The sequence below is a fragment of the Eumetopias jubatus genome, unplaced genomic scaffold, assembly GCF_037043125.1.
Source record: "Eumetopias jubatus isolate StellerSeaLion01/CBP00866 unplaced genomic scaffold, mEumJub1_p1.0 scaffold_9, whole genome shotgun sequence".
NCBI lineage: Eukaryota > Metazoa > Chordata > Mammalia > Carnivora > Otariidae > Eumetopias > Eumetopias jubatus.
The window spans coordinates 128550528-128575396 of NW_028274815.1; the positions used below are offsets into that span (position 1 = coordinate 128550528).

General features: G+C 46.0%; 1 protein-coding gene across 2 annotated transcripts in view; it reads left to right on the forward strand.

The window, feature by feature from the left end:
• The first annotated feature begins 16457 nt into the window (after positions 1–16457).
• ARFGEF2 (ARF guanine nucleotide exchange factor 2) overlaps positions 16458–24869 on the forward strand; it is an 88540-nt gene continuing 80128 nt past the window's right edge. For both annotated transcript variants that reach the window (XM_028125213.2, XM_088026789.1), the window contains exon 1: positions 16458–16705. In XM_028125213.2, coding sequence (XP_027981014.1) covers positions 16585–16705 — 121 coding nt within the window. In that variant the 5' untranslated portion in view covers positions 16458–16584. The remainder of the gene's footprint in view (positions 16706–24869) is intronic.

Here is a 24869-nt window from a genome sequence, read left to right on the forward strand (position 1 = left end):
CACCCTGCAGCTGACCCTCTGAAAGCGTACAATTCACTGGTTTCTTGCAGAGTCATACAACCATCACCACGATCTATTTTAGAGTACTTCCATCACCCCCAAAAGAAACGTCATACCTCCAAATCAGAGAGGGAGACAAACCTCAATCATCAGAAACAAACTGAGGGTTGCTGGGGGGTGGGTGGGGATGGGGATGGGGTAACTGGGTGATGGGCATTAAGGAGGGCACTTTATGTAATGAGCACTGGGTGTTATATGCAACTGATGAATCACTGACCTCTACCTCTGAAACTAATAATGCACTGTATGTTAATTAATGGAATTTAAATAAAATTAAAAAAAAGAAACGTCATACTTATTGGTAGTCGCACCTCCTTCTTCCAGCCCCAGCCCTAAGCAACCACTCACCTACTTTCTGACTCTATGCATTTACCTTCTGTAAATTTCGTAAGTGGAATCATACGATATGTTTTGTGTGTGTGACTAGCTTCTTTACCTGGCATAATGTGTTCAAGGTACATTCATGTTGTAGGATGCATCAGTACTTCATACCTTTCTACAGCCAAAGAATCTTCCATTTTACGGATAGACCACATTTTGTTTATCCAATCATCAATTGATGGACACTTTGGTTGTTTCCAATTTTTGGCTATTGCGATAAGGCTGATATGAACCTTCACGTACAAGTTTTTTGTGTGAATACATGTTTTCACTTCTCTTGGGTATACACCTAGGGGTGGAATGGCTGGGTTAAATGCTAACCCCATGTTTTGTTTTGTTTTTACTTTTTTTTAAAGATTTATTTATTTTATTTTATTTTAGAGAGTGAGCACGAGTCGGGGGGCAGAGGAAGAGGGAGAGAGAATCTCAAGCGGACTCCACGCCGAGCACAAAGCCTGACGTAGGGCTCGATCTCACAACCCTCTAGGTTTATACTCTTAAAAAAAAAAAAGCAACTAACTAATAAATGTAAGGATTTATTTATACTCTTTCAATCTATTCCACTGACTGACATGCCTATCCTCATGCCAATACCACACCGTCTTGATTACCATAGCCTTGTACTAAGTTTTGAACTCAGGAATTGTGAGCCCTCCAACTTTGTTCTTTTTCAAGGTTGTTTTGGTTATCCTGGAACCCTTGCATTTCCACCTGAATTTTAGGATCTGCTGGCTAACTAAAAAGTAGCCAGCTAGGATTTTTATAGGAATTGCTTTGAATCTGTAGATCAATTTAGAGAGTATTGTCTCCAGAGCAATATTAAGTCTTCCAGTCCCCAAAAACGGGATGTCTTTCCACCTGCTTAGGTCTTCCCTGATTTCTTTCAACAATGTTTTGTAGCTTTCAGAGTACAAGCTTTGTAATTCGTCTGTAAATTTATTCCTAAATGCTTTATTCTTTTTGATGCTAATGTAAGTGGAATTTTTACTTAATTTCATTTGAAAAGTTTTTATTGGTATTTTATAGAGATTTAATTGATTTTTACATCAGTCATATCCTGCAAACTCACTGTATTGCTTTATTAGTTCTAATTGTTTTTAAATGAATGCCTTACCATTCATAATATACAAGATGATGTCATTTGCAAGTAGAATGGTCTTACTTCTTCCTTTCCAATCCGGATGCCTTTTATTTCTTTTTCTTACCTGACTGACCCAGCTAGAATGTCCAGTACAGTATTTACTAGATGTGGTGAGAGCAGACAGTCTTGTCTTATTCCTGATCTCAGGTAGAAAGCGTCCATTCTTTCATCATTAAGGAGGATGTTAGCTGTAGGATTTTTGCGGATGTCCTTTATTGGGTTGAAGAAGTCCCTTCTGTTCATAGATCATTTAGTGTTTTGGTTTTTTTTTTTAATCATAAAAGGCTATTGGATATTGTCAAATGCTTTTTCTGTACCTGTGGGATGATCATGTGGTTTTTATCCGTTAGTCTGCTGATATGGTTCATTATATTAATTGATTTTTGAATGTTAAGTCAACTTCGCATTCCTAGGATACATTTCTGGCGTGTAATCTTTTTCATATGTTCCTAGATTCAGTTTGCTAGTATTTTGTTGAGGATATTTGCATCTATATTCATAAGGCTATTAGTCTGTAGTTTCCTATCCTTGTGATGGATCTGTCCATAACTTGGACCACTCAGCAGCATGTGACACAGTTGCTTACTCCCTACTATTCTATTTTTAATTGTGGTAAAATGCTCAGAACATAAAATTTACCATTTTAGCCATTTTTAAGACTACGGCTAGGTGGCATTGAGTACATTATCTCTGTTGTGCACCCATCACCACCACCCAGCTGCAGAACTTTTTCATCTTTGCCGACTGAAAACCATCCCCGTGAAACACTGACCCCCTCCCAGCCCATAGCACCCAGGGATCCACTTACTGTCTCTATGGGTCTGACTACCCCCACGCACCTCCTAGAAGTGGAATCATATAGTATGTGTCCTCTTCTGAGCTGTTGCGCTCAACGTGGTGTCTTTCAGGGTTCATCCAGGCTGTAGCCTGCGTCAGAATTCCCGTCCTTCTTAAGACTGAATAATATTCTATTGTATGGCTCTTCTACGCTTTGTTTATCCATTCGTCTGTCAATGGACACTTGGTTGCTCTCACCTTTTGGCCACTGTGAATAATGTTGCTATGGGGGCGCCTGGGTGGCTCTGTCGGTTAAGCCTCTGCCTTCGGCTTGGGTCATGATCTCAGGGTCCTGAGATCGAGCCCCATGTGGGGGGGGGGCCCTGCTCAGCGGGGAGTCTGCTTCTCCCTCTCCCCCTGCTCCTCCCCCCTGCTTGTGTGCTATCTCTCTTTCTCTCAAATAAATAAATTATTTAAAATTAATAATAATGTTGCTACGAACATGGGTGTATAAATGTCTGTTCAAGTCCCTGCTTTCAGTTCTTTTGGATATATACCCAGAAGTGCAACTGCTGGATCATCTGGTAGTTTCTATGTTTAATTTTTTTGAGGAACCACCGTACTGTATTCCTAGCAGCTGCACCATTATACATTCCCACCAGCAATGCACGAGGGTTCCAATTTCTCTAAATCCTCACTGACACTTGTCATTTCCTTCTTTTTTAAAAACAGCTTTATTGAGATGTAGCTTACATACCATGCAATCCCCTCATTTTAACTCTACAATTCACTTTATACATTTGTGAAATGTGTAAAGTTGTGCAGCCATTACCGCAATTCTAGAACATTGCCATCACCCTGAGAAGATCCCTCAGGCCCGTTTGCCGTCACTCCCCACCCCCCCACCCCAGCCCCAGGCGACTCTAATCTCCTTTCTCTGTCTCCACATCTGCCTTTTCTTGATATTCATATAATCAGTATTTTGTTCCTTTTAGCTGCCGGTACTCTTCTAGTGTATGGATATACCATATTTTTTTAACCACTCACTAGCTGGTGGACATTTTGATCGTTTCCACATTTTTTTATTGTGGTAAAATATATGTAATAAAAAATTTGTCATTTTTAAAAAAAGATTTTATTCGTTTGTTTGAGAGACAGCGAGCACAAGTGGGGGAGGGTGGTGCAGAGGGAGAGGGAGAAGCAGACTCCCCGCTGAGCAGGGCGCCCGACGTGGGGCTCCATCCCAGGACCCCGAGATCTTGACCTGAGCCGAAGGCAGACGCTTAACCAACTGAGCCACTCAGGTGCCCCTAATATTTGTCATTTTTAAGGGCACGGTTGAGTGGCATCAATTACATTCATAAACTTGTACAACCATCAGCACTATGTCCAAATTTTTTGTCACTCCAAACAGAAACTCTGTACCCATGAAACAATCACTACCCATTGCCCTCTCCCCTAAACCTCTGGGAACCTGTAACCTATTTTCCGCGTCTCTATGAATTTGTGCCTTCTAGATATTTCACAGAAGTTGAATCATGCAACCTTCATCCTTTCACATCTGATGTCTTTCACTGAGTGTGACGTTTTCAAGGTTCATCCCATGGTAGTGTGCTCCAATACTTCATTCCTTTTTATGGCCAAATAATTCTCCATTGTATGGAGACACCACATCTTGTTTATCCATCCATCAGTCGATGGACACTTGGGTTGTTTCACTGTTTGGTTGTTGTGAATAGTGCCGCAATGAACATTCTTGTACAGGAGTTTGTGGACCTTGTTTTCAATCCTCTTGGGTACACACTGCAGGGTGGCATTGCCGTGACATATGGCAATTGAATGTTCTCTGCTCTGGGGACTGCACCAGCTGTGGTCGGACAACAGCTCCCAGCCTTTTGGACTTCTCAAGGCCAGTAAAAATTCCTAAGAACAAAACAAATGACTGGGCAACCTACATAAGATGATGTACTTTTTATATCGCCAAGTAAAGACTTTAAGATCAAAGAAATATTTTCATTATTACTTTACGAAGAAAGAACGTGTTAACTGCCACCACCACCACTACCCACAACAAGGGCAAGAGATGAAAATATCAGAATAAACAGCAGTTGTTTAAATTTATGCAAATTTCACTACACTGTTGTTTTCCAAAGTACCATGAATGGGCTTAAAAAATGACAATAATACAACACACCTCCTCACAGTCTAGCAAGGCTGTGTGTGTGTGTGTGTGTGTGTGTGTGTGTGTGTGTGTGTGTGTGTGTGTGAAGCAGGGGGATGTTGGGTACCCCAACTTTAGGGAATTCTGAGATGTGCAAAAAGAGGTTCTGACCCTAAGGAGCTTCAGGCTCCGAGAAGAACAAAAACCAGGATAATGGGGGCTCCTGGGTGGCTCAGTCAGTTAAGTGCCTATCTTCAGCTCAGGTCATGATCCCAGGGTCTTGGGGATTGAGCCCCACGCTGGGCTCCCTGCTCCATGGGGAGCCTGCTTCTCCCTCTCCCTCGACTCCTCCCCCCTGCTCGTGCTCTCTCTCGCAAATAAATAAATAAAATCTTTGGGGAGAAAAAAACAAGATAATGGCTTTAATTGAGGCACAAGCAACAAGAGAACTCAGAGACAGAAACTGGTTTTGACTGTGGAAGACAGATGGGGGGCAGAGACCTGAGCAAGCCGAGGTGAATTCCACATGCTCACAAGTCTGGGAGATCATTTTTACCAGACCAGACAGAGTCTGCAACTCCTAGAGTCTTGGTGCCTTTAGGAACAGAGGTTTTATTGCCAAATAATCTCTTCCAGTTGGGGCATCAACAAAAAGAGTCGGTGGGTTTGGTCCCCTCTCCTCCTGTGCCCCAGAGGCCCTTGAGAACCATCACCTCTGACAGAGGCCAGCTTGGAAATTAGCCCTTCACTGCCTGCCACCTGAGCATGTTTGGGAAGGAAGCAGCAGCCCTCAGAAGCTCAGGAGATTTGTGGGGTCCAAGCACCATCATGAAGGAACAAAAGGAAGATGCACCTGGGACAGCAGGTACCACAGGGCTGGGGTCTGTGAGGCTCTGAGAAGCCGCCTCCCCCGCAAGCTCCTAAATCCCCTTGGAGAATTTCAGGGAAGGAGACACGGGGGACAGCTGTAGATGAACTCAAGATAAGAAAAAATAGTCCTCTTTGCTTTCCTGTCCCAAAGAGGAAAGTGTAAGCTCCCACTGCTGAAAGCACAGAAAAGAGGAAAGGGGACAATAGAGAAAGTCATAGATGGGGGAGGAGGGCACAGGGCAGACGTATGGGTGTATCATAATCCAACGTGGCTGATTTTCCCCTAAGGCTGGTGATGAAAATATGTATGGAAAAGTCCCCGTGCTTTGAGAGGTGGGCTCGTGGAAAACTGTGGTGAGGGATCACCTAAGCCAGTGCCAGACTCACACGTGACATCGCTATCAGACTTTCTTCTGGCGCCAAGGCCGCTCATGAGAAGGAGTCTAAGGCAAAATGATGAGGCCAAAACCTTTTCCCCACCTCTTTTTCAGAGAGGAGTAAAACAGGACCAGGTGGTGAGTCCGTCTGAACTTCTTGAACATTGTCGCCCTCTGGTGGCCGAGATACAAATTGCACCAAGGTTGAGGATGGAAGTGGGGTGGAGGGTTGTGCTTCCCCTTCTAATGGAAAGACAAGTGGAGATACCAAGTGGTTTCAGGGAGGCTGGCTTTGCTTGTGAGGAATATCTACTGGAAGGTGCAGTCTTGGAGTTGGAGTTTATAACACACTACTCTTCCTCTGCAGGGGGTGGCCTGGCAGCTCCCTCTCTCTGTGGGGGGATCTCTGCCTGGGCTCTTCTGGGCTTCCTCGCAGTGTGGTGGACTCAGGGAGGTGTGCCTGGTTACATGGCAACTCCAGGGTTTGGGCACAACTGTTCCCAGGAACAGGGTGGAGACGATATCACCTTTTATTTATTTATTCATTTATTTTTATTTTTTAAAAGATTTTATTTCTTTATTTGAGAGCGAGAATGAGAGGGAGACAGAGAGAGCACATGAGAGGGGGGAGGGTCAGAGGGAGAAGCAGACTCCCCGCTGAGCAGGGAGCCCGATGCGGGACTCGATCCCAGGACTCTGGGATCATGACCTGAGCTGAAGGCAGGTGCTTAACCGACTGAGCCACCCAGGCGCCCTATTTATTTATTTATTTAAAAATATGTTATTTATTTATTTGAGAGTGAGCACACGTGAGCTAGAGAGCACAAGCAGGGGGAGCAGTGGCAGAGGGAGATGGAGACAAGCAGACTCCCCACTGAGCAGGGAGCTGGACATGGGGCTCAATCCCAGGACTCTGAGATCATGACCTGAGCAGAAGGTCGACACAACCAACTAAGCTACCCGCGCGCCCCTAGATCACCTTTTTATGACCTAGCCTCAGAAGCCCCATGGCGACATAGTTTTTGAGTTGATACAGTCTCAAATGCCCACTGAGTTTCAAGGCAGAGTGTCAAAGATTTTGTGGACGTACTTTAAGACTACCACCACAACTAATTTCCAGTAAAAACTTAAAATACACAAATAAGGCTTTAACCAGCCCCACATTAGTCTATGTGTTTATTGTCTGTTTTTCCGCACTAGATATTAAGCTCAATCAAGGTAAGGACTCGGGCATTTTGTTCACTGCAGTATCCCCAGGGCCTAGAACAGAATGCAAGAACCATAAGGTGATGGAACAGAAGGAAATGTCTGCCCCTCTCCTCTCCACCCAAGTTAGGCCAAAGCACTGCCCATATCCAGCTCCCGCCCTCCTCTGTGACTCTCCTAAATGGTGTGACCTTGGACAAGAAGCCTCAGAGAGCCTCAGTTTTCTCTTCTGTGAAAGGGGGTAATATTCATACACATGTCCTGGGGTAGTTGTGAGGATTAGATGAGTTCACTGAAGCAAAGTACATAGAATAGTCCTGGCCAGTGCGAAGCACCGGATGAGCTAGCCACTCTTAGCTCGCAGATTTCTGCATTGTGGAGTTTATGTGTCCCCTGTATTTTCTTTATCTTAAACAGCTTTGTTGAGATTGAAGTCACATATCATACAATGTATCCCTTTAAAGGTGTACAATTCAGGGCTTTCTGGTGTACTGAGACTTGTGCAACCATTACCACAATCTAATTTTGGAACATCTTCATCACCTGCAAGAGAAACTCCCATTAGCAGTCGCTCTCCACGCCCCTCCCCTGTAGTGCCTGAAAACCACTGGTCCTCTTTCTGTATCTACAGATTTGCCTACGTGATACTTTATTTCTTGTGTCATTTCATCCTTGACTGTGTCTTATTTTCCACCCCCTGCCCCCAAACGATAATAGAGCATACGATTCTGGAGACCCTGCCTTTTCCTCTTTGTACCCTCTCCCAAACTGCAGACAGGGCTCTGCCAACCAGTATCTGCAGATAAAGTAAAAAACTGGCCCTCTGAGTAAGAACCAACACAGAATACCTGCTATGTGCCATGTCATGTGTTAGAGGCTCGATACACATTAACTCGTATTCTCCTCACAAGAGATGCCACAAGCCAGGCCCTGCATGATGAAGGCATTGATGAAGGAACCGGGAGGTTCCAGCCATCTGCCCTGGGTGAGTAACTGGCCCGGGGTGACCCAGCCAGCAAGTAGGCAAAGGCAGGACTCGAACCCAGACCATGCGTGTCTGGTGTCTGCGCTCTTTACCAGTGCACCATACTTCTTCTTTTGAGAACAAGTGGGTGGGATTTCTCCACTACAATCAGTCCCAGGAGACCCTCGGGCGTTTGGGAAAGAGCAGTGTGGCAGTTGTCACAAATGACCTCCATCGGCCAGCTTCTTAGTATTCACGTGCGCCACGTGGCTCCTCAAACATCCATTCTGGCCTGATCTCCTGCCTTGATTTAACCCACAGGATGCCGTGGAAAGGATGCTGTACCTTCCCAAGACTCAGCCTCAAGAAGCCCTGGTAGCTTCGGTTTTCGCGCTTTGGGGAGCCCTGAGCCTCTGCATGAGAAGGCTGGCTACCCTGCCGGGAGACCACGTGGTGAGGTCACACAGGGACAAGACCCTGAGTCTACGAGGAGAGAGGCCAGTTGCCCCAACTGTCCCAGCACCTCAGCTGTCCTCCCCAAGGCGCCCGATGTGTGAGCAAACCATTCCGGATGTCCCGGCCCTGTGTGAGCCCTGCTGACTGCAGATCTAGCCAACACCACGCACGACAGAAGAACCACCCAGCTGATCCTGGGCAAGCGCAGAATTGTGAGAAATAATAAATTGTTGTCTTAAGCCGCTAAGTTTTGGGGTAAATTGTAACAAATTGCCACAAACTTAGTGGTGTAAAATACCACAAATTTATTACCTGACTTGTTCTAGAAGTCAGAAGTCTGAAGTGGGTCTCACTGGGCCAAATTCAAGGTGCTGGCAGGCAGGGCTGTGTTCCCTTCTAGAAGTTCTAGGGGAGAATCTGTTTTCCTGCCTATTGCAAATTCTAGAGGCAGCCTGCATCTGTTGGCTTGCAGCCCCCTTCCATCTTCAAAGTCAGTGGTAACATTCCTCTGATCTCTGCCTCTACCTCTTTCACTTACAAGGGCTCCTTTTTACTTTATTTTATTTTATTTATTTTAGAGAAAGAGAAAGCGGGGGGGGGGGGCAGAGGGAAAGAGAGAGAAAGAATCTCAAGCAGATTCCCTGCTGAGCACAGATGCTGGGCTCAATCTCACAACCCCAAGATCATGCATGACCTGAGCCGAGACCAAGAGTCAGATGCTTAACCAACTGAGCCACCCCAACGCCCCTATAAGGACTCTTGTGATTATAGTTAAACCCACCCAGATAATCCGGAATCATCTTCCCATCTCAAGATCCTTATTTTCATCCCATTGCCATGTAAGGTCACGTTTTCACAGGTCTCGGGGATCAGGACATGGGTATCCTTGGGCAGCTATCGTTCTGTATACCGCAATTGGGTTCCCCGGAAGCACATTCTGAAGTGGGGATTTGGGTGCCCATGGTATATTTGGGAGTCGCCAGTAGGCGAGTAGGGAAGTGAGACACGGAGGGGAAGGAAGCCTCGGTGGGGTGTGCTATCTGGCCAGTGAGCCCTGAGGACCTCTGGGAAACAGTAGAACATGCCGCAGACCTCTCTGTTCATCATTAGGTGGCTCTCCCCAGGGTACCAACCCACTGGCACTTCCGGTCTGCCCTGTGCTTGGCCGAGCACACCTCTGTGTCCCAGGAGAGCACTCAGGCCAAGGGTCTGGCATATTTAAAAACAGGAAATACCCAAACAGCATATAGCAGGCATTGCCGGTGCCCCAGCCATCTGCCCTGGGCCCTCACCCCTCCTAGCTGGAGGAGGCTGCTTCCCATGGGCCATGGGGCTTGGTCAGCCGGGGTGCAGGACAGTGTCAGAATCCAAGCCCCGAGAAGCAGCCCTTAGGCAATAACGGATGGGAACTAGTCGAATGAATGCCCTGGCTTTCTCATCTCTTCTCTGGGATGAGAGCTCTACGGCCTCTATATTGGCTCCCAGAGGTCTCCAGGGGGATGGAGCCCCAGATTACCCTCGGTGGTGACTGGCTTGATATCACACCTGCATTGGCTCCATCCACCCTCCCCTGCTGCTGTATCCTGGGATCACCTCCTGAACACACTCGAATCCTTGTCTCAGGGAGTCCAAACCATGATCCAGAGGCAAACAAATAAACAGCAAAACCCCACAACGGTGGTGTCTTAAATATTTACACCACACAAGTTAACTTTTTTTTTTTTTAGTGCAACTAGACACATGTACACAAACAGAATACAATTGATACATACATAACTTCCTTTGGAGAGACTCTTACAAGTCTACCTTTGAGGCTTTCCCTAAATATAAGGCCCCCACCAAACAGGGCTTCTGCCCCAAGCACCCTCCTCAGCCCTGAGACAGGAATCAGGGGAGGCTGTGTTTGAGTTTTGCCTTAAAATAAACACAGAAAATAAATGTTTCAAGGAGAACAGTGACACACAGAAGCCCTGTGGGGACAGGGGCAGGCCATCCGGGACGGCGAGGCATATAAAGAGTCTGTGTATAGCGGGAAGACACCAGACTGGCAGCTGGAAAGGCCCGCTGTAGGCATGGCCATAAGGACCTTCGGTGATTGGCTCATGCTACCGAGTTGAGACATTACTCAGAGGAAAGCAGGAGTCAGAACAGACGCTTCTGGTGGCCAATCTTATTAGTTAGGACTAGGTTCAGTGGCAAGAGACAGGGAAGCAAAAATAAAAGGTGCTTATGTCTTTCTCATGTAAAAGCCAATAGGTAAGCACCCCAGAACAGGCATGACTCTCCAGCACGTCAGGGATCCAGGCACCTTCTCTCTTGTTGCTCTGCTGAGAAAAACTTCTATTTCAGATTGCTTCATGGGTCCAATATGGCTGCTGGCAAAGTGAGACTGGGAGGGGGCTGTTAGATAAAACACAATATATCCAGTTTTATTTTATTTTTTATTTATTTGAGAAAGAGAGTGAGAAAGAGAGAGAGAGAGAGCACAGAGGGAGAGGGAGGAGCAGACTCCCCTACTGAGAGAGGGCTCGATGCAGGACTCGATCCCAGGACCCTGAGATCACGACCTGAGCCAAAGGGAGACATTTAACCAGCTGAGCCCCCCAGGTACCCCAATTTATTTTATTTTTTTAATGTAATTTCTACACCCACCATGGGGCTTGAACTCGTGACCCCAAGATCAAGAGTTGCATGCTTTTCCAAATGACCCAGCCAGGCGCCCCTCCAGTTATATATATATATACATATATGTATATATACACTCCAGCTGTATTTTAATTTCAGGTAAACAGTGATTTTTTAAAGAAATATAACAATGTCCCAGTTATTGCATGGGACATACTTACACTCAAAGAAAGTGTTCATTGTTTATCTGAAATTCAAATTTAACTTCTGTGACAAATTACCACAAATTTAGTGGCTTAACACAACACCTATTTATTCTCTCACATTTGGAGGGCAGAGGTGTACGAAGAATCAGCAGGGTGATGTTCCTTGTGGAGGCCTCGATCCCATTTCTCCACCTTTTCCAGCTTCTAGAGGCTGCCTGTATTCCTCGGCTTATGGCCCCATATCACCACCACCTCTGCTTCCAACATCTTAACTTCTTCTGACTCTGGCCCTCCTGTGTCCCTCTTAGAAGGACTGTTATGATTATATTAAGCCAGTCAGGATAATTCAGGATAATTTCCACATCTCAAAACCCTTAACTTTTTTTTTTTTTAAAGATTTTATTTATCCGACAGTGAGAGACACAGTGAGAGGGGGAACACAAGCAGGGGGAGTGGGAGAGGGAGAAGCAGGCTTCCCGCGGAGCAGGGAGCCCGATGCGGGGCTCGATCCCAGGACCCTGGGATCATGACCTGAGCCGAAGGGAGACGCTTAACGACTGAGCCACCCAGGCGCCCCTCAAAACCCTTAACTTAATTGCACCTTCAAAGTCCCTTTTGTGGTGTGTCTGGCTGGCTCAGTCAGTAGAGCTTGTGACTCTTGTCCCAGGGTTGTGAGTTCAAGCCCCATGCTGGGCATAGAGATACTTAAAAAAAGAAGAAAGAAAGAAACAGGGGCGCCTGGGTGGCTCAGTCGATTGGGTGTCTGCCTTTGGCTCAGCTTGTGATCCCAGGGTCCTGGGATTGAGCCCCACATTGGGTTCCTTGCTCATCAGGGAGTCTGCTTCTCCCTCTACCCCTGCTCCCTGCTCATGCTCTCTCTCTCTCTCTCAAATAAATAAATAAAATCTTAAAAAAAAAAAAGTCCCTTTTGCTCTGTAATTTTCACAAGTTCAGGAGATTGAGATGTGGCTATCTTTGGGGACCGTTATTGTGCCTACCATAGAAATACAGAAGTCACCCACAAATAACTTGCTGATGAAATTTTTTTAAAGATTTTATTTATTTATTTGACAGAGAGAGAGATAGCAATAGCAGGAGCACAAGCAGAGGGAGTGGGGGAGGGAGAAGCAGGCTTCCCAGCAAGGAGGGAGCCTGATGTGGGGCTCAATCCCAGGACCCTGGGATCATGACCTGAGCCAGAAGGTAGACGCTTAACACCTGAGCCACCCAGGTGCCCCTTGCTGATGAAATTATTAAATCCTGTGGACCCCAATCCACCCAGCGCCATTCATCCATAAATAGCTATTGAGCACCTCTTAGGTGCTCTGGCCATAGAGCTGTGAACAAGACAATGTCTCTACATTAATGCATGTTCTACCTGGGGGAGAGGAGATGGTAAGCAAACTCATGTGAAAACAGACCTTTCCTTTAAAAGGTGGAGCCCAACTTTTCTCCTCTTCAGTGTGGGCTGGACTTAGTCATTCACTTCTAAATCAACTCTAGGCAAATCAAGGGAAAACTGTATTTTGCCTACAACTTTAACAAATGTCATTCCCCATTGCAAAACCACACCACTGACATTTACGTCAACCACAGTCAAGTCTCCAACAGCACCCTTGATCAGTCTGCATGGCGAGCCACCGCAGAGATGAAGTCATAATTAAATTGCGGCATCTTCCTATGGCTGTTCTTTCCTTTTTTCCTCTTGGGTCACTTGCTGGGGAAAGTGAGGTGCCTGATGTCACAAGCACATTCAAGCAGCTCCATGGTGAAGGGAATAACTGAGGCCTGTAGCCAACAGCCATGTGAGTGAGGCACCTTGGAAGCAGTTCCTCCAGCCCCAGTCAAGCCTTCAGATGACTGCAGCCCCAGCTGACAGCTTGACTACAACTCTTGGGAGCTCCTGAGCCAGAACCACCCACGCTGCTCTCAAATTCCACAGAAACTGTGAGGTAATAAATGTTTGATTTTTTTTTTTTAAGAGAGAGAGAGCAAGTGGGCTGGGGATGGATCTCACGACCCTGAGATCATGACCTGAGCCAAAATCAAGAGTTGGACACTCAACAGACTGAGTCACCCAGGTGCCCCCAAAAATGTTTGATTTTCAGCCATTAAGTGTTCAGGTAGTTTTGCAGGTCCAGGTAATGATGCAGCAATAGATAACTAAGACACAGGTAAATAAACACCCCCATTTCAAATTAAGTTCAGTGCAATAAAGAAAATAAATCAAGATGATGTGGAATCCAGTGGTGGGGGTGGGGGTGGTATGACAGGGAGGTTGGTGAAAGCCTCCCTTGTGGGTGACCTTGAGCTGGAAACAGAATGATGGAAGGTATCAGCCAGATGTGCTTTCCAACCCCAATAGACACCACAGTCCCTTTTTTATAATCACAAGCCCTCAGTTAACTGTTCTGAAACAAAATTTGTAGATTACAGAATCTTTCTACAGACATAATTTTTAAAAAGCTAACAAAAGGGGTGCCTGGGTGGCTCAGTTGGTTAAGTGTCTGCCTTTGGTTCAGGTCATGATCCCAGGGTCCTGGGATCGAGCCCTGTGTCAAGCTCTCTGCTCAGTGGGGAGCCTGCTTCCTCCTTTCCCTCTGCCCCTCTCCTGCTTGTGTTCCCTCTCTCTCACTCTCTCACTCACTACTCACTCTCTTTTTAAAAAAAAGTAACAAAAAACAAAGACAAAACAAAAGGAAAGCAATGTACAATCTGCAAATTTAATTCCAGTATATAAATGCCAAAGCACAATTACAATAAAAGATATAATAAAGCAGTCAGATGCTGGAACCTACAAGTAGAATTCCCTGGATTATGACAATTGCAGACTGATCGGAGGTGCTGTTGTGACAACTCAAATACCAGGGCCGGCGTAAATGGTAGTGATGTGGTTTCGAAACTGAGAACAACATTTGGTAAAGTTCCAGACAAAATGCAGTTTTCTCTTGAATTACAGTAATAATTGCATTCCCGGAAGACTCGATATATATTCAGACTATGAAAAACACTTTGTATTTATATGTCAAGCAGATGTACGTTCTAGGTTCAGATGACAATTAATAGGTTTTTCACCTACAAGAATGTCTACTCCAGCCACGTGAGACTACGTAGGATTGTCCAGCTCTCTAGAGGATGTTGTCAAGCAATCCTACTCCCCTCTCATGACAATAAAATTTCAAAAGGTCCCTCGGGTTGGTACCGGCTTCATTGAGAAGCATTGACTGGGAGGCGCATAAGCCAAGCCCTTAATGGGAACAAAAAGGAATCCAGAGTGGTGGGAGAGTCCCGAGGAGGAAGAAGGGAAAAGAGAGATGAGGGCAGAGAAATCAGGCATGGTGAGATACTTAGAGTCAATTCCAAGGGCAATTGAGAGGAACTGTGGGTTTTTCAGCAGGGTAGTGACATGGCCTGACCTCAGTGTGGGGAATGACACAAAACACATCATTCCGTGAATTATACTGCATTTTTTGAGAGTTTCACACATCCATTCATTCACACATTCATTCAACACATAAGGATTGAGAGGTGTCTCAGTGATGCATTGCTGTGTAACAAACAACCCCCAAATATAGTGGGTTAACCTAGCAATAATGTGTTGCTTTCTGCTATTCTGTGGGTTGGCTGGGCAGTTCTGCTGCCTCACAAGGGTTCTTCAAGGTGCTGTAATCAGCTGGTGAGTTGGCTGGGGGCTGGGCTCAGCTGGGAGCTCTGGGACAACTGGAATGACTTGGCCTCTTTCTCCATGTGCTCGTTCTTCAGTATGCTCCTGAGCATCTGAGGCCTCTTGATGCACAGGCTCACTTTCACCACATTCCATTAGTCGAGGCAAGTCACAAAACTAGTCCAAGGGGGTGGAGAAACAAACTTCATTTCCTGATGAGAAGAGCTGCAAAGTTGCATTATAGCAATGGAATTTATGGCCATGAAACATTCTACCTGGCTCTGGACCAGGCCCTGGGGAGACTGCTGCCCCTTTGTGGCCTACAGCCTAGTCTGACAGCATGTAAGTCAATAAGTGCAAAAGGCCAGAAAGTGTTGTAAAAAACATCAAATAGAGAGAGGGGGGCTCCTGTACGCCAGGCGGTGGGGAAGGGCCTCCTGAGATGTTTGAGCTGAGACCAGAGCATTTGAGCATGCTGCCTGGGAAATTTCTGGGGGTTTTCATGAAAGACACTGTCCTTGCAGGAGCCCTGCTCAGCACCACGGCTCCCTTGGGGGTGGCAGGGATGCAGGCTCCCTGGGGCGGTTGCAGGGATGCAGGCTCCCTGGGGCGGTTGCAGGCCGTGTGAAAGGAAGGGCTCCAGGGGGCATCACCAATGGTGTTGTGACATCACTGGAGGTGGGATAGAAGGCAAGGGGCCCTCGGGCCAGACTTGTGTCTTCTTACGCTCCCTTGTAGGCTGTGTGACACTGGTGATCTCCGTTTCTACCTGTCAGACACCCCAAACACCCTGCCCCGTGCACAGCACCGAGGAGAACCACAGATTTATATGAACGTGGACGGACACACTCCAAAGGGAGGTTTAGGGAGGCGGCACGAGACACACAGTTCACTGAACTGGATGGCCGGGCGTGGGCTCTACTGCAGCGACGGGAAGGTGGGGCGGAAGGTGTGTGCCTCGCCAACAGGCAATGCGAGATCCTGTGTTTGGAGAGCGTCCATGAATACCCCTTCTCTCTCTGCCTTCCCTTCACCTCCCCTTTCCCTCCACCCCTTCCTTTCCTCTCCTCTCTCCTTCTCACTCCGTGTTTTCCGGCCGTTCTCTCACACCTCCCTCCCACACCACTTCCTCTTCCATTTCATTCCTCTTCCCTTCTCCCAACTCCTCCTCCTCCCTGTATCTTCTCTCCTTCTCCTCAACTCTTTTCCCCACTTCTCTTCTCCTGAACTCTCCTCTTCCTACCTCCTCTCTCCTCTCACCCCTTCACCTCCAATCGCTCCCTTCCCCACCTGTACTCCCTCTCCCCTTTCTCGGGTCCTGCCCGTCCCTTCCTGCTTTCATCCACTTCCGCTCGCCTCCCCCACCTTCAGTTTCCTTACCTTGCTCTTTCGCCCCGCCCCTCCTTGCCCACCGGGCCCCGCCCCCAGCTCCGGGGCCCGCCCCCAGCCGCAGGCCCCGCCCCGCCGGAGGTCACGGGGTCGACGGACGCGCGGCGGCCGTAGCGGCCCCGCCAGTCACGTGGTCACGTGACGCGCTCCAACATGGCGGCGCCGTGGGGCCGCGGCGTAGCTTCCTGACGGGGCGGCGGGGACGGACGCGGCCGGTGCTGGCCGGGACGCCGGGCCCGCAGCCTCTCTCGCCCGCTTGCTCGCGCCGCCCGCCCGCGGGGCTGCCAGCCCCCGCCGGGCCGGGGCCATGCAGGAGAGCCAGACCAAGAGCATGTTCGTGTCCCGGGCCCTGGAGAAGATCCTAGCCGACAAGGAGGTGAAGCGGCCCCAGCACTCCCAGCTGCGCAGGGCCTGCCAGGTGGCGCTCGGTGGGTGAGCCGCTCCGGCCCGGCCCCGCGCCGGCCTCCCCACGCCGGCCGTTACCCCGCCGGCCTCCTGGCCTCCACCTCCCCCGACCTCGAATCCCACCTTCCCGGTCCTCTCATGATACCCCGGGGAAACTGATGCCCTGGGAGCTCGGCACTGGCCCAAGGTCACCTAGCAAGTTAGTGACAAGCTGGTGCTAACTCTCCAGCCTCCCAGCCCAGGGCTCTTGCCACGACTCCTTGCCGTCCTGTTTCCTGGTTCCTCCCCTCACCACCCTCAGAAGCAGTAGCCCTTGCCCCAAGTTTTTTCTTTACTTGGTTCTTCTAGTTAGGGTTCCCACGTGAGCAGAGCAAGTGGGAAGAGCTGCTCAACTGGTTTAGGGAAATCCCTGAGGCTTGCTTTCGAAGTCCCGGATTGGAGAATGGTTTCCTTTAATTTGGGGCTCTCCCATAATTCCGTCATAACCTACACCTCCTAGGTAGGTGCAAGAGATCTGCTTATTGCGGGCAGTTCCCTAGAGGGTGTATGAGGGCAGAGAGACTCGTCTGTTTTATTCACTGCTGGACCCCTTGCATTTGCAGGAGTGCCTGGCACTTAGTAGGTGTTGATTGAATGGACCCACAGATTATGGAAAGAGGGAGAGTACTCTAACTCATAGCTAGTTAAACCCTTGGTAGTTGATTAGACCATCAACATGCTGTCTTTTACTTTTTAAGCATTGAAATAGTAATCAAATGCCCTCTGTCGTCTAGGCGCTGTGATGGGCACAGAGGATACGGAGGGGAATAAGACAGACAAGGTATTTGCCCTTGTGGCCCTTGTAGTCTAAAAGGAGAAACAAAAAAATATATAAGAAAATTACCAGACATTTTTGAATGCTGATAAATACTTCTGTGAAAGTAAAACAGCAAGATGTGATAAAGAGGGCCTGAGGACTGCTTTTGATAGGTTGTCAAGAAAGTATTCCTTTCTGAGGAGGTGACATTTGAGCTGAGTCCTGAAAGGCAAGAAGTATCCACTAAGTGCAGTTTCAGGAGAAGAGAGTTCTGGGCAGTTACGATGAGTACATTTCAGGGCTAGCTTCAGGCTAATTCACCACCCTGTTGCCTTTGGTCTGGCATCTGTAAAAAGACTTTTTTTCCCCCCTAACAAATTGACTGAGTCCATAGAAAATGTGATTTTTCTGTCAAAGCGTTCGAAGTTGCCATCACTTTTCTCACTACAATTGGTATAAGGTATAGTGCAGGCATTCTCTTCTTGGGGCCTAGGGATGAGCTTGTGAACTCTGCACTTCTGGAGAAGAGGGTCCATGGCTTTCAAATGATTCTCAGAAGGGTCTGAGGCTCCCTCAAGGGTCAAGAACTATTGATGGAGAGGTTGTTGTTGCTTAGAGAGCCGGGAAACAGATGTTAGTCCTGTGAAATCCAGGGTCAATTGGAGGAATTTACTGAGATTTGGATTTGTAAAGCTTTTCTATTCAGAAAACCAAGGCTAACTCTTGGATATTGTTTTATCAGGAATGCAGGATAAGCACTACAAAGCAGTTTGTTAGGCAAAAGCCCAATACTTAGAACTCTATTTTGAAATCTGCCTGGATTCTGTCCTCTCAGTATTACTTTAAGAGTATTGTTGCAGAAATTTAAAAATAGTAATCTGGCAGAAAAGTTTTCATTCCTCCTTGTCAGAAGACTTGACATAAAATTTTCACCAAACTGGGTATCACATTGTTGGAACCTACTTATGAAATTGCCTTATGGGTCATAAAGGGTCAAAACACTGAGAGCTTGTTAGATATTTTTTGCATCATATCTTTGGTCAGAAGTTTAGATTTTTCCAACCCAAATTGTGGAATGCACGTTCAGTGTTTTAGTAGTGAATTGTAAGAAATAGCTGATATATGGGGCGCCTGGGTGGCTCAGTCGGTTAAGCGGCTGCCTTCGGCTCAGGTCACGATCCCAGGGTTCTGGGATTGAGCCCCATGTCAGGCTCCCTGCTCAGCGGGGAGTCTGCTTCTCCCTCTCCCTCTGACACACCCCCCCCGCTCATGCTCTCACTGTCTCTCAAATAAATAAATTAAATCTTAAAAAAAAAACTGATATAGGAAGTAATTTGGCCATAGGTTAAATGAGTAGCCAAACGTCATGGTGGCTCATCATTGTCATCAAATTGGGTAATATTATAAGGGAACCTATGCACAGTGTTAAGTTAAACTGACCATCTTTTTTAAGAGAGTAATTGTGTCACTGCTTTTAAATAGAAATGGCTGCTTTTATTAATAAGCAATAGAAAACCAAATACACGGTGATAGTTCATTCTGCATCTCTTGTGCCCAGAATAGCTGAAACAAGCCTATGTATGAGCTTGTGTATAAGAAGTATTGCAATGTGGCTGGCATTTTAGAGATTACCGTGAATTTTGATAAGAGGAACTGTAAATGACCACTCAAAGTTGAAATGCTTAGATGATAAAGAGCACTTACAGGAAACAGCTGTGATACGATTCTGTCGTTGGTTATAGAATTGGGGGAAAGGGGTCAGGGATACAGGGACTGCATAGTAGAGAGATTAGGAGTGTGTTCTCTGGACTCAAGATTGCCTGGGTTCAAATCCCTTGCCTTCCACTTCTTATCTTTGTGATCTTGGACAGGTATTAATACCTTTCTCATTGAATTATAAAGGTGAAGTTAATTGACATTTCTAAAGAACTTGGCAGGTACTAGGTGCTCTGTAAAGGCTTGCTGTTGTTTTTTATTATTAGTTTAAGCTGTGACAAACCACAGAAACTGAACTCTCTAACTTGATGTTCTTAACTTGCATTGGTTCCTCAGTCAGGAGTGACGTATTGCTCTATTTGGTTTGTAGATGCAATAAATAAGAATGTAATTACACGACCAGGAGGCTGTGTTTATTGGAGCATTAACTTGCTTAAGCTCAACGAAGACAGGGCTTGTCCCTTGTAAAAGCAGTGATGATTGGGATGGACAGGTTTACAGTAATCTCGGTGGTTTATCTGCACTAAATGCCAAATGCACAGATATGGACTGCCCAATTAGGAGATTGTGTCCTTCCAACCTTTATCTGGAGATATCAGAATATCCTGTAAGAGTATTCATCACCCAAGGATGTTGTTGCTCTTTACCTTGTTAATGAAGCTTTGATGTATATTAATGATCTTGAACCTTTCGGTCCTCCATTGGGGCACATACATACATTCTTAAACATCCATTTCATAACTGTCTTCAGGGCCATTTTCTCTCATGATCCCACTTTAAATGATAGTACTGTTCTTAAACTCTGTGGAGTTTGGAGACTTGACAAGATAATCTGAAGGTTTTTAAATTGAGTATGGAAAAATTTGTCTGGAAATCTGGAAAATGTTAATAACTGAATTGTTCTAATGGTACTCTTCTGGTATATATGATAAGAGATGCGATATCTTACTAAATAATCTGAACGGAGTGGTAAGCAAGGACTGAGTGCTCTAATTAGTAGGCATCATTCTTAGTCATTATCAAGAAAATATGAAAATAGTAAACATATTTTCATATGAAACAGAGTGATCTTTTTTAAAAAATAGATTTTCTTAGAGCAGTTTTAGGTTCACAGCAGTTGCACAGAAGGTACAGAGAATTCCCATGTACCCCCTGCCCCCACACATGCATAGCCTCTCCCATTAGGCATCCCTCCTCAGAACGGAACACTTATTACCATGATGAAGCTACACTGACACATCATTTATCAACCAATTGAGTCACTTTTTAAAATCACATGTTATGTAATAACTATTGCTATCTACCATGTACTAAGCTTTCCTATGTTCTAGGCACAATGCCATGTGCTTTACATGCAGTTTAGTTCTTACTGTTATTATCCTCACTGCGGCCCAGAGAAGTTGGCCAGCATAACTCAACCAGTAAGCCATGGATCCAGTAGGGAAAACTGGCAGTCTGGCTCCAGAGCCAGATCTTAACCATTTACTCTAGTGTTGTACTGCTTCTCCATATGAAAGTTAGTGTATATAAAATACTCGATGGAGTCTTTAAACAATTGCACTGCATGAACGTTTTGAAGTTTCATGAAGTAAAGCATTTGGTAAGTAGAGAGACCATATTTTCTGTAGTTGAATTTTGGGGTGTATTTGAAAGCCTCTAGTCAAGAAGATGACAGCTTTTTTTCTGCAGCTTTTTGCTGCATATGTCTTTGTTTTACTTCACCTTAGGGACTAATGGGAAGAAAGAAATGAGGGTGAAGAGCTTATGTCCTATAAGCTTCATTTGAGTTATGAAGTGCTCTGATTTATGACATCTCTCTTCATCAGCAGTAAACTGCCTTTGATTAATTCTAGAGTTGTGATGTGGAATTGGTGTCTGTTTTTGGGTACCACAGGCAAAGGGAGACCAAGGCTCAGAGAGCATCTTGCCCACATCTGCACAGCCAGGTGGGAAAGAACTGTAACACATGTTCTGTCCTGACATAGAAATCATAAAATCCAGGGGCGCCTGGGTGGCTCAGTCTAGGCGTCTGCCTTCGGTTCAGGTCATGATCCCCGGGGTCCTGGGATCGAGCCCCACATTGGGCTCCCTGCTCGGCAGGAAGCCTGCTTCTCCCTCTCCCATTCCCTCTGCTTGTGTTCCTTCTCTCGCTGTGTCTCTCTCTGTCGGATAAATAAATAAAATCTTAAAAAAAAATCATAAAATCCAATTTTAGATTTGCCAATCTTGTTTAATATATGGAATTTAGAGGCATGGGGGTCATTGGTGATGTTAACTTGAGCTCTTGTGGTGGCACAGTGAAGGTGCAAACCAGCATGGAATGGTTGAAGCACGCGTGAGAGGTGAGGAAAGAGACAGTGAGCACAGACAGTTGTTTCCCAGAGCTTGGCCGTGGTATGAAGGGGAGGCAGGAGATGTTGATCCTGGGAGGTTTTTTTTCTTCTTTTTTTTTTAAAGTAGAAAAAACTTGAACTAGTTTAAATGTCATTGGGAAGGAGCCAATTAAGAGAGTACATTCATAAATCTTAGTTGTATATTAATATGCAAAAAAATTTAACATTTACACGTCCATATGATAAACAGTAAATTGCTTTGTCTTCCATATGATGTTGGTTTTTTTCTAATGTGTTCAAAATAACTATTCTCACCATTAGGAAGAACCTAAGTACAAAATTTGAAAAATAGTAAAAAAATCCCTAAATTGTCACAGCAGATAAAGTAAGGCCTTCTGTTGAAATACAGAATAAAGCCTTTAATTTTAGTAAATTCTGGTGTTTTGATTAGACATTTTGTTTACATGTGCTGCATATTAAAGTTTTGAGAAATACCAGGACTCAGGACCTTGACAGATTACTTTTTGTTGAAAAGCTTTATGACGCTTCTTTAGGAGTGGGTCATCTGCCTAGAAGCAGCATCTAAAAAGTTGGCTTTTGATTATTGAAAAGTATTTATTTATTAATTTGGCAGAAGATTCACTGAGAGCTGAGTTGGAAACTTTGCTTCTTGATTAGTCATGTGATCCTGGGCTGACAATTTAGTTTCTTTGAGCCTCAGTTTCCTGAAATGATAAAGGTGGTAATAACTATGTCCCAGGATTATGGTGAAGGATAAGTGAACCAATGCAGTCATGTCACAGAAACCTGGCGCCTGAGAGCTGATCTGCTAAAATTCAGAGGCACTGGCATTACCATATTTAAAGGAGAAGGAAGGAATGCTTGCTCTTCTCTGCCTCCCGTATAAGTTGGTTTATGGACATTTTTGCAAGTCTCTGACATTTCGATGCTAGTGAAGCAAGCGGTTGGTTGGATGAATTTAGAGCTCGTCCTGTGCTCAGGGGAGACTCTGTAAGCAGTGCTGGGGAAAACAGTAAGACTATTCTTTATGGAAAAGAGCAGACTTGTGAAAACGTGTACTTCATCAGCAAGTACATGGAGTCTCCTATATAAATAGCTCAGAACTGTATTTAGTTCTCACCAATTTCACCAGGCTTCGGGAGCCTGCCAGGAAAATACTTGACTGTCTTTCCAGCAAGGTTATCTTAGAAAACCTTGACTCATTCCTGGAGTCCTCCTTTAAGAAGCTTCTTTCAGTTTACTGTTTTGGTTGTAAATAAGTCTTTTAGCTTTTTTATTAGGTACTTTATTAAGTTTTATAGATTTGTGGGGAGAATGGCCTTCTTGTGCTATTAAATTTCTTAAATTTTTCCTTGGTCCCAGGGAGCGGTCAGTGCATATTTGTTATTTATATGTTCCTTTTATCTGTTGAGTAAACAAGGGTGGGGTGACATTCATTGAGAAGATATTTATTTGGGTGTCACATTTGGTGTCATGATGTAAGGGAAACAAACAAGGACCCTGTTCTAATGGAGTTTGCAGTTAATGGGGAAGAAGTGCGTTAGTCAAATGATCACATCCTCTGGATCATACTAACAACTTAAAAAGTCCTGTGAAGGGGAGAAACCTGGTCCTGCAGGGGAGTGAACAAAGGGGTGAGGGAAAATTTCCCTGAGGAAGTCTTGAGATCTGAATGATAAATAAGAAATAGATTGGGGGTGCCTGGGTGGCTCAGTCGTTGAGCGTCTGCCTTTGGCTCAGGTCATGATCTCAGGGTCCTGGGATCGAGCCCTGCATCAGGCTCCCTGCTCTGCGGGAAGCCTGCTTCTCCCTCTCCCACTCCCCCTGCTTGTGTTCCCTCTCTCTCTCTCTCTGTCTCTCTCTGTCAAATAAATAAAGTCTTAAAAAAAAAAAATGGAAAACCTTTAAAAAAAAAAAAACAAATAGATTGGGGTGAGAGGCATTTTAGCAGCATGTGGGAACAGAATGTACAAAGGCCCTGTGGCAGGGAGGAGTATAACTGTTAAGGAAACTAAAATGTCAATTGACAGTTATCTCAAAATAGAAAAAAGGGATTAAAAAAAAAAACAAGAGAAACTGAAAGAGGCCACTGTGTGGTTGGAGCATGGTAAATGAGAGGGGACTGAGTGTTTGAGAATAAGGCGGGAGGGGTAGGCCAGGGCCCACCCCAAAGTTGTCATGGTGAGGAGTTTGATTTTCACACCAAAAGCAGCGAGACAGCACTGAAGAGTTCCAAACAAGGGAGAAGGCGACAGGATGGCCAGGTTTGTATTTTGGAACAATCACTTGGGACGTTGTGTTCAGAACATTTCAGAGAAAGACCAGAGGGATGGCCCAGGGACAATGAGGGGGCAGTTACCATCTTCCAGGTGAGAGATGTTGGTGTCTGGACTTCGAGTGGTGATGACAGAAGGCGGACAAAGAGAATGTATTCCCCACTTGCTCAGAAGGTGAAGCTGACAAAACTTGTTGATGGGTTGGATAAGAACATTGGATAAAGAAGACTGGTACTCACCCAGCTGGATGGATGGTGGTGCCATTCTGTAAGGTGGGAGTGTGGGAAGACCACCTGGGGAGAGGTAGGGGGCAGGAGGTTGATCTGAGTTGGGACTTGATGTGTTGAGGCTCCCCTGCCTTTGAGCATCCAGTCGGACAGGTGGAGTCATCAGTGGATGGAGGGACAGCCTGCTGTTCATGAGGCAGGCCTGGGCTGGAAATCGTGATTCGGGAGTCAGGAGAGCCTCAGTGGCAACTGAGGATGAGGTGGCTTAGGGAGAGAGTGGACAGAGGAGAGGCAGAGGAGGTCTTCCTGGGCTGGAGGAACCCCTGCCTGCTTGTCTGGGTGGGGAGGTGGAGTCTGCAAGGGCAGTAGGGAGGACTTGGGGCAAGAAACAGAGGACCCATGAGAATGTGTGCCTGTGGTGGCAGAACTAGAGAACATCTCAAGGTCGGAGAGGCCAGTAAGGTCAAATGCTGCAGGGAGGTCAAGTTAGATGGAGAGTAGCAAAATGTCCATCAGATTGAGAGACATGGGGGTCATTGGTGACCTTAACTTGAGCTGTTTTGGGGGTGTGGTGAAGGGTGAAAACCAGACTGGAGTGGGCTGAGGCCTGCGTGGGAGGTGAAGAAATAGGCAGTGAACATGGGCACCTCTTTGCTGTCCAAAGTTTGGCTCTGGTGTAAAGGGAAGGAGGAGGAGATGTGGGTCACAGGTTTTTTGTCTTATCTTTTCTTTCTTTAAAGGTTGAAACTTGGGAAGGGAGCCAATTGAGTGAGAGGTTAAATAATGCAGGAAAGAGAAAGGACAGTTTATTCATTCAA